Source organism: Trypanosoma equiperdum (genome assembly GCF_001457755.1).
Source record: "Trypanosoma equiperdum strain OVI genome assembly, contig: ctg_1542, whole genome shotgun sequence".
Lineage (NCBI taxonomy): Eukaryota > Euglenozoa > Kinetoplastea > Trypanosomatida > Trypanosomatidae > Trypanosoma > Trypanosoma equiperdum.
In genome coordinates this window covers 930-10,371 of record NW_027123552.1, presented here as the reverse complement: position 1 = coordinate 10,371, position 9,442 = coordinate 930, and the positions used below count along the sequence as shown (strand labels likewise).

The following is a 9,442-nucleotide window of genomic DNA, read 5'->3' as shown; positions in this document are numbered from 1 at the left end:
TTTAAAAAAAAAACAATAACAAAAGACAAGCGAGGAGAGAAAAAAAAAATAGGTACGTAATAATAATAATTATTATTATTTTTGCAGGAGACAGCAGTTTTATTTTTTGGACATAAGGTAGGAGGATGTATACTAATATGAGGCAATCACATTTTATCCACACAAGTGCCGGGACAGGGCAAATGAAATAAACATATGACCGCGAGAAACGCGCCCTTTCGAGTTAACCTCAGGTAGTCATGCCTCATTCAACATCAAATTGACCCTGCCATATTACTGCACATAACAAAGACATCACCACCCATCTTCTCTGCTCTATAACTCATGCATGCACACACATTCTCTCTCCCTTTTCCGACTGTTTTTTTTTTCTTTTCTTTTTTTTCTTTTTTTTTTGTTTTTCCAACCTTTTTTTCTTCTTCTTTACATGCGCTAATTCAGTAAAGGGAAATATACTTTGAGAGAGAAGTGCGAACTGAAGAGAGGGGGAAACCCCCTGGGGTCGCGCTGGTAACCCGATGGACAGTGTGAGTTTGATTATTAACTAATACCGCTCATATGAGAAAATGTAATTGAGCAGAGCGCAACAGCACTTCTTAACCCCTCACGACTTTCCAAGGGCGGCAAGTTGCTCCTCCGCTTTTGCCCGCAGCACCTCATCCATAGTTTTGTTCGCCACAGCCGTGTATAACATCCATGCCTCCTCCGCGTTATTACCCTCTACTGCACCCGCTAAATAATACATGGCCGTGCAGCAAACTGCGCTGTCCTCCCGACCGCACTCCCGCTCAACAGCGAGTGCCTTCCGCAGACAACTTTCACCGAGTTCTCCCATACACGCACGGACAAGATCGCGGCCAAGTTCGGTTAATAACCCGGGGTCGGCGAGTCCTTGCATAATGGCCTGTCGTAACACAGTTTTGAGTTCCACACGTTCCTTCCGAAGACACACAAGTGAGAGGTACGCCCATGTCCGCGGGTTGGTGTTGTTTAGGGTGTTTGATTCACTCAAGCATTCCTCAGCCGCATCTATTTTATTCAATCGGTAGTACGCAATGCCGGCACCCAACCAAGTGAGACTGCATGGCCATGCCTGAATTCCAATGGTAAAAGCACCCAACGCATCATTGTAACACCCTGCGGTAATCAACAGATTCCCAAGATGAATATAACTCGGGCCAAAGCGGCGCCGCGGCTCCTTGTCCTTAGCGCACAATACGCTCTTGTATTCCCTGATTGCTTCGTCACTTCGGCCGAGCGCCGCGTAGCAGTCACCACGAAGTATGGTAACCTCCTCGATGTATGGTTCTAACCCTTCCCCATTTTTCAGTGTTTCCAACGCCTCATTATACTGCTCGCCCAATGCAAACAAACGTGCGTATAGGACCTCCGTATGTCCACCACGAGAGCATCTGGTTAGAGAAATATTAGCGAGGCCAGGGTGCTGAAGCTTCAGTAAGTAATCTGCAACCTCTTTGCTGACAGAGGTGTGATCCACATCGGTGCTGAAACTTAATGCTTCCCTCATAGCAATAGTCCCTTCATGTTCCCAGTGAGCCCGCTGTGACTCATACCGGGGCCCCCGTTCTAGATTCAAAACATGCATATCACAAAGGAGGGAGATAAGTCCCCATGAAAGACTGCTCGGCTTTGCATCCACCGCAGCTTGCAAATACACGGTTGCCTCATCAAAGCGGTCAAAAGTAAGAAGGAGAGCACCATATGCCATAAGCGAGGGCGCATGCGTCGGATCATGAGAAATGGCTTCTCGAAAACACTGCTCTGCCCGCGTTGTTTCCCCAATCCGCACAAAGTAAGATGCCGCATCATACCACACGTCCGGAAAGCTTTCCGCGCAGGCACAGCTGGCGATGCGTGCCTGGTGGCAGCGTGTTGCGCGTGCGTAGTCCCGTATTGTTTCCGCCTCTTCAGCCCGCTCTAACCACACGTAGTCAATGCCATCATCAGGTCCCTGTGGCGATGCGGTCGACGGTTTCGCTGTGGCAACCCGATTGGCATTTTCCTGTTCTGGGGTGCTCATTCCCTCCACCATGTTGTGTAGTGTGCAGTGTATGCTGTTGAGAAGGTGGACGTATAACTCATTTGTAAGTCGACTAATTACATCGGGTGATGCGTCCTTGTCAGAGAGGAATTTTTCGCGAACTACGTTCACCACTAGGGGAAGTAGCTGCTCCTTATACGACTCAAGTCTCCCAGAGTTCTCAAATACTTCCAAAATTTCCTCCTCTTTGCGCTCGCTGTCTGCATCCTGAAGTGCAGCGCAGTCGTGCATCATTCTCTCTGCAATGGAAGCTACCATATCTGAGAACTGCCGTGTGCTGTCTCGGAATTCCTTCCTTGGTGGCGGACGCTTTGGAATGAGGTTGGTCGGGAGCACAGCGGGACGGATACGATCTTTTGGCAACTGTACAAGCGTTTTCTCAAGTTCTATTGAAACAACTGCAGATGTTTTGCAGGTTACGTACGGGTGTTCCCCTTCTGTGTCGATTTCTTCGTGGCGAAGTCCCTGCGCCATATTCTTTGACCGTTTGGACGTTTTTTTAACCTCCTCCGTGCGAACGGCTGCCTTTACGGGTTGGAGTTGAATATCTGCCGACAATTCACGTGATCCAGGATCGGAAAGCGGTGCCAAATCGACAGGTATGATAGCACGGAAATACCATTCTTGTTTATCTTCCCACTCAGTTGGCAACCCAGGTCTTAGTACACGGGTAAATTTCAATTCTAGCGGCCTCCCTGACAACATCATGCCCTCTAACGCCATGATATGACGCTCATCTAGTGGCATACGAATCATACAAGGTGGTGTGTCGTCGTCTTCGGGGACGGCAACTGGGGTTAAGTCCTCTCCCACACTATTCCCCGCAGTTTTCTTCCGTCGCTTTCCCAACAGTTCCTCACTTGGTGTGGGCGCACGCTCAGAGGTTGGTGGCGTAATCCAAATAATCCGCGCCTCCGGTTGCGCATCATCCTCCACTGCCTGTGAGTTCCCGGTTGTTTTCGTCGTGGAAATTGACTTACCTTTAGTGGGTGCCTCCGGAACCTCATGCATTTGCCGCAGCACGTCCTTTGCCGTTGAAGACAGTGGAGGCAATGCGGCATTTTCGATGTAATCTCGGTATTGTGGGAGGTACTGCAGCAACCGCCCGTTAGCGAGGGTGAAAGTTTGATTTCCATCAATAGTGAAGCTCACTTCATATCGGAACGGATGCTCCGGGTATGTCGGGTGTTTACCATCCGACCACCAACTGGGTGGTACATTCTGGATACCATGAACTTTGATATCCATGTGGTTCACTATGTCCATACCGTCATTACTGACCTCTGTAGTCATTGTGATCTTTTCTGCATTACAATAAACGGGAAACGTATACGCACGCATCAAGGTGATGATGTGTGTTGTAGAGAAAAGGAGGAAACAAAGAAAGTCAATATTTACAGATGATCTAAGTAGATCAGCAACGGGAGTATTTAACAAGCGCCCCGCAAGGGTGATCAAGCGCTGACGGATGGGACACAAAAAATATAAAAAACGACGAAAGAAACCAGCGTTTGTGAGTAGTCGCAGGAGAAAGTGTGTGTGACACTCTCTGAGACACCTAACACTGGCAGAAGTGGGGACACGACGATTGTCACTGCCGGTTGCAAGAATATGAGCGGGAGGTGTGCAGGAAGAATAACGCCAGTAAATGGGGAGGGAACGACACGAAACAACGGACTCGTGGTAACAAAAGGCCCAGGCTGAGAAATACGGCATTTACGCTACAGTGTTAATCTGGTATAAACACATATCAGCATCCTGAAAGCCTTTTACTTTACCTGCTGTTTCCTTTCCGTTCCTCACATGTTCATGCCCCGTGCCTCCATACCACCCGTTCCCCCAGATTACACAGTCACTCAAGTCCGCATTTTCTTCCGCGGCGCCGGGCCTCTTTTTACACCTGCCAGATACAAATCACGCCACGTAATTTCCCCATCCCCGTATTCTTATCTTTTCTTAAAAGTAACCTTGTTCGTATGTTACTATTGAGTCAACATTTAAAATTTGCCCCATTTTAAATACGCTTATTTTATGTTGTCTTGTTTTTAGTTTTAGAAATGCGCTTCCGGTTGTCCCATTGCTGCCAGTTACTGACCATTTTTTCCGAGGCCACACCGCGTGTGCAACCACTCCCTTCCCCTGACACAAAACGGTGAAAAAAAAGCAACAACAAAAATCTCTCTGTGTCACCCTCCCTGTCCACCTTCCTTACTGTTGGTAGGTGGTTATCGCATAGTTGTAACAGGAGTGAAGAGAAAAAGTCAGAGGGGCTGATGAGAAACCAGTGAGTGAAGAGCGCTTCGCTTAAACACACATATGCACGTGACACTTATTCACGTGACCGCTTGTGTCCTCGGCCCCCTCGCCCACCTCGTCCTCCTCGCCCGGAACGATTATTCGCACTCTGCATTGCACGATCCACAATTTCCTTCTCCACATTTTCCAATAGCTTTTGTTCATCGTCACCCTCCAACTTCTTTATATCCGGTTGTTTACCGTTAAGAGTTGTACCACGGCTCTTTAAGTCCGCCACCATCTTTTCTCCTGTCTGAGTATCCTGAAATATGAGCAGTGCGCTTTCCTTATCCGGCATAAATACGTAACGAATCCCCTTCTGCTCCTCCACAGGCCATAGATTCTTCACCGTGGCGAAACTCTCCATCTCCCCACAACCGCTTACACGATAGCTACTTCCAAGCGGCATGGGTGGGGTTTTCTTCTCCGCCCTGTCAGTTGCACCGCCGTTCTTTGTTTTACTTGACTTCTTTGCTGCTATTTCTTCCGCCTTACGCTCCAAGTACGTTGTTTTCATCTCTGCTGTAAGTTGCACATCGTCGTACATGGGAGGGGCCTTTTGGAACGCCTCCGCCTCTTCACTACTGTTGAACACAACAAATACAGAGGGCTTTGTGCGGCTCTCTGGAGGTGCGTCCTTTTTCCCAGCAAAGTAACGGCGCCATACCGCCTGCACCATACCGTGTTTGCTGAAGAATTCGGTAAGTTGCTCGAGTGTTGCTGTGGGTGGTACAGGTTTCACATACACGGTTTGGTGATCGGTTTGGATGGATTCCGGAAGCGGATCCCTGCGGCGCACCATAAGGCCATCCTCAGACAAGACAAGCTTTTCGCTGGGACGAATTGCTTCTACGACTTCCTTCACATCCGTCGTAACAGAATTCACGCGCTTGAATGTTAGAAGGGTCTCCAGGGAGACGAAACCCTCAGCATTTTCTGCCATCTTCCCCTTCAGGAAAATATCTCTCTGCACATTCACATCGCTGAAGTAGAACTCCACTTGCTTTTGCAACTTCTGCTTGTTCTCGGAGGAAAGTGGCATAGTTGTTTATTCTTCTTGTTTTTTTTTCCTTTCCCTTTGTGAATGTATGTGCACAGCACAAGATTAACAATTGACATCAAAAGATGTATTGGGGAAATCAGAAGGCCAGAACAGCAGAAAGATGCGTACAAGCGAGGGGTTAAGAAACAGAAACAAAGCAATGAGAGTATAGAAGTTGTTGTCGAGGCAATACACATGAAGAGTTTCAGGCTCCAGCGGCGTACCAGAGCGAAACGACATTTCTCATTCGAATTGATTCACCAAAAAAAAAAAAAACAACACGCCATATGTTAAGAAAGAGGAATGTAGCGGAGGAGGGGGGTGGTGGAAAAAAGCGTTAACCTTATTTCCCTCCGCCAACTCCATCACATTAACACATTTGCATCTGAAATTAAACGCTCCTCCCTTCGGTTGTTGTTATTCCTGCTTTGTTACTTCACCACACATACGTGAGAACACAGATGTGTTAGTTTTCCCATACCCTGTGTTATTAACCCCATAAAATATGTTCGCACTGTTATTATAATTATAATTATTTTTAAAATTTTTATTATTACTTACTCCTTCTCTCCTACACTTCTGGTGCGTGCTTCCCCCCTTCCTTTCTTCCTTCCCTCCTCCCTCTTTCTTTCTTCCTTTCTTGACTTTCTGATTATTATTTTTTTTTGTCAATCAATTTCCCGTTACTTTATGTGGTGGAGGCGCTTTCCTTTTTTTTTTGATTTTCTTTTGATCTCCCACACCCCTCCTCTGACACACATACCTTTACAATTCCCACCCCATCCACCAGAAGTAACGGTATGAGATGTGGCACGGCGTGTACTGACATAAAGGAATTTATATATAAAGCACACACACACAAAAAAAAAAGGAGATGAACTCACGTAACAAACGAAACAAAAACACATGATCGCAAGGCACGCTAAAAGAGGGGAGACGCTGCGCAAATAACCAGCAAGGAGCAAAAATATTGTAACGTTTACTACTTTCAACACGTGACGTAGGATACTTACATCTCCTCTCATCTCCCAGCTCACTTGCCTTTTCCTTTTTCCTTTTTCTTTTTTCCTCCTCTTGGTGGTGGTGCGGAGGAGAATATTCATTTTGCATTTCTGCCACATTTACTGTGTTTCTTTCTTTCTTTTTTCTTTTGCCTTCTTCTTTCCATTTGTATGTGCTAGGCGAGTGAATGTGAGGGAACAAACTCAGCCACAAAGAGGCAGACATAGGCAAATGAGCGAAACCAAAATACATAACACTTACACGCACGCAGTAATGAAGTACACGTTAAAAAAGGAAGAAAAGTATAGCGAAATAAAAAAATAAAAAATAATGATAATACGAAAATAATAAAATAAAAACTCAACCGTTACTGCATAACAAAGAGGAAGGAATGATGGAGCGGCTCTTTCATCACCACATTATATTTTCCACCTTCCCTCCTTTTTGACATTGTGTTCACATCGCGGAAAACTTTCCGCTCTTTCTTCACACTACCTCACCCTTTTGTACCATTTCTTTTGTAAATGGATAACAAAACCATCAAACGCATGCAGTAACGGGGGAAACACACACTTACACACACGTTAACAACGCCCACGCGACCGTTTGTATTACCCACATCTTATAATTGCATTGGTAACTGCTTTCAGACATGTAGCTAATGTGTTTACTTGCCAACCGCTGCGCCCTTTGCCTTTGGAGTAGGCATACTATTAAGGAGTTGTTGCAATAATGTTGTGTCTGATACCTTGAAGTTATATACGGGGAAGGATTTCACCACAGCGCTGGATCCAACAGCCCCGTTCGTATTCTCAGCACAACATTCCCGAGAGGCGTTAGTAAAAGACGAGGAGGAACCCTTCGGTGCTGGTGCCGCCTTCTCGTAGTCAAAACCGGGCTGTCCAACAAAATCTGCTTTTGTGAAGCGTCCTCCTCTTCCTGTTGGTGTGATGGCTTCCAGTGCTGCCTTGTCGAGACGGGCTGCAATTCGCATAACGCCCGGACCACTGGCTGCAACCGCCTCGTCGAGAGAACCGCCGTAACGGATTTTACCACCAGCGGGTTTTGGAGTTGTTGTTGTTGTTGTTGTTGTTGTTGAAACGGGAGCTGCAACCGCCTCCTCGTCAACATTACCGGGTTCCACGTCCTTCAATGTATAATCCGCTAATTTGGCCACATCTTGCGATTCCTCAACCATCGCGGCTATTGTTGAAGCGACGGCGACAGTTTCACCATTCTGGCGGAATATTTTGCCCAAGTAACCGGCATCGAAGGTGTTAGTGAAATCCACAACTGCCTTGTCGGTTTGAATGGTGCAGAACACATCATTCTCTTTTACAAGATCGCCAACCTTTTTCTTCCACTCAACAATTATGCCGCTATCCATGGATGGGGAAAGGGCTGGCATATAGATGGGTGAAAAGTTCACCAGAAACGCAAGCGACCTACGCATTTCCCTCCTTGTTGAAACTTTGCTCGCTTTTTGCTGTATAAATATGATTTAATTTACTTATTATTTTTTCTTTTCTAAGCACTTAAGGACCCGTGGCGTCCTCCAATTACTTCTGCTTGGTCACATCAGTTTATTTTGTTCACGCAGTGAAAGTTTGTAGTAGTTTAAATAACGATAAAAACAACGAAGGAATTTAAAATAATAATAATTATTATTATTCCTATTGATGTGATTAATAATAGAATTATCAAACACCAGTCAAGCAGCCACAGTCTTTCGAAACAATCATAATGGAAGGGACCGATGGTGAAAACACCCGCGGAGTTCGCGAATGAATAACTGAAAGAGTTTCTTTTGCCCTCACACAAAATCCGTGTGTATTTGTATTTCCCCCTCCTCCATTTTCTCCTTTTCCCCTTTTCTTTTCATTTCATTTCCTTTTTTTTTTGGTGCGTGGTGGTGGGTGGGGGTCAATGTGGCAAAATATAAAAGAGATGACCAGCGCCGAACATATGAAACAATAATAACAAACTGGAAAAAGTGGCCACAAGTTACTGCATCAGCGACAGTACACACACAACAAAAACAAAATCACACGGGAAAAGGTACAACGTCATTTAACCCCACTACCTTTTTTTCTCCACTCTTCCATACACTACAAACGTTAGGAGTGAACAATGAAATGAGTGCATTTATCAATAGGATTTTGTTTGAGGTTGTTGTTGTTGTTGTTGTTGGGGGAGGGGGGGGGGAAAGCGTCGCGGTGGGCACAAAAAATAAATAAATAAATGGAAAAGAGCAACCACCCTTCTCCACAAACAAGCATGCGGATAATAATAATAATAATCATCATCATCATCATAATCATCAACAACAGCAACAACGACGACAGCAAAACGCGAAAAGAGAAAAATGAATTGCACAACACGTTAAGAGGCTACGGTGAAAACAAAGCCCCCTCTCCCCCCCCCCTCCACACACACACACACACCATACAAACACACCAAATAGATGGAAGGGAAGGTGTGTATCTGTTTGTTTGTATGTGTCCTAAAGTATTAAAAGCACCACCAGAATAAGTGACAATACAATAAAGAGTGTCCAGAAACCCCTACTTTCACTTTCCCACAGCAACTGCCCAACATTATAGTTTTGCCGGCGGCTCTCATCCGTTGCGCGCTCAACGTCAGTTTGCAGGTCATCGAGCATTGTGTTCTGCTCTTCTAAATCCTCTCCAATAGCTAAAGCGTACTGTCGTGTGTTTAGCACAGAATTGTGCAACTCACCGAGGAGCCGGTCCTGTTCAGAGACGGCATCAGTGAGTTGAAGTTCTTGTTTAGACATGTTGGTGAATGACTACATGAATGTTAGGTAAATAATTAAGCAAATAAACATACATGAATACATACACATATATTTAAATGTATGAAGAAATTGTAGAAGGAAAAATAAAAAAGTGAAAAAAAATAAAATGGGAAAAGAAGAATATGACAGTAGTGATACCAACAAATGTCAAAGAACCAATGACTGTTTTTGATCCCTCATTTCGCACCAGAAGAGGTGTGTAGGATGGGTTGAACGCTTTGAT

The 9,442-nt window shown here is 45.4% G+C and overlaps 4 protein-coding genes and 1 pseudogene across 5 annotated transcripts; all 5 read right to left on the bottom strand.

The window, feature by feature from the left end:
- Positions 1-604: 604 nt before the first annotated feature.
- On the bottom strand, positions 605-3,355 carry TEOVI_000851500 (Tetratricopeptide repeat, putative; the record flags this gene model as incomplete). The annotated part of the gene is made up of 1 exon (XM_067222025.1): positions 605-3,355. The coding sequence occupies one exon, from the start codon at positions 3,353-3,355 to the stop codon at positions 605-607; it is 2,751 nt and encodes a 916-aa protein (XP_067078126.1).
- Positions 3,356-4,391: 1,036 nt separating this feature from the next.
- TEOVI_000851400 (RNA-binding protein, putative) lies at positions 4,392-5,399 on the bottom strand (the record flags this gene model as incomplete). Its single annotated transcript, XM_067222024.1, has 1 exon — positions 4,392-5,399. One exon carries the CDS (start codon positions 5,397-5,399, stop codon positions 4,392-4,394), a length of 1,008 nt encoding a protein of 335 aa, XP_067078125.1.
- Positions 5,400-6,082: 683 nt separating this feature from the next.
- Positions 6,083-6,653, bottom strand: TEOVI_000851300:pseudogene (annotated as a pseudogene). Its single transcript is given in 2 exon segments — positions 6,083-6,259; positions 6,261-6,653. Coding segments are annotated over 2 exon segments (570 nt in total).
- Positions 6,654-7,068: 415 nt separating this feature from the next.
- TEOVI_000851200 (pyruvate dehydrogenase complex E3 binding protein, putative) lies at positions 7,069-7,854 on the bottom strand (the record flags this gene model as incomplete). Its single annotated transcript, XM_067222023.1, has 1 exon — positions 7,069-7,854. One exon carries the CDS (start codon positions 7,852-7,854, stop codon positions 7,069-7,071), a length of 786 nt encoding a protein of 261 aa, XP_067078124.1.
- Positions 7,855-8,904: 1,050 nt separating this feature from the next.
- On the bottom strand, positions 8,905-9,198 carry TEOVI_000851100 (SNARE domain containing protein, putative; the record flags this gene model as incomplete). Its single annotated transcript, XM_067222022.1, has 1 exon — positions 8,905-9,198. One exon carries the CDS (start codon positions 9,196-9,198, stop codon positions 8,905-8,907), a length of 294 nt encoding a protein of 97 aa, XP_067078123.1.
- Between the last annotated feature and the right edge of the window lie 244 nt (positions 9,199-9,442).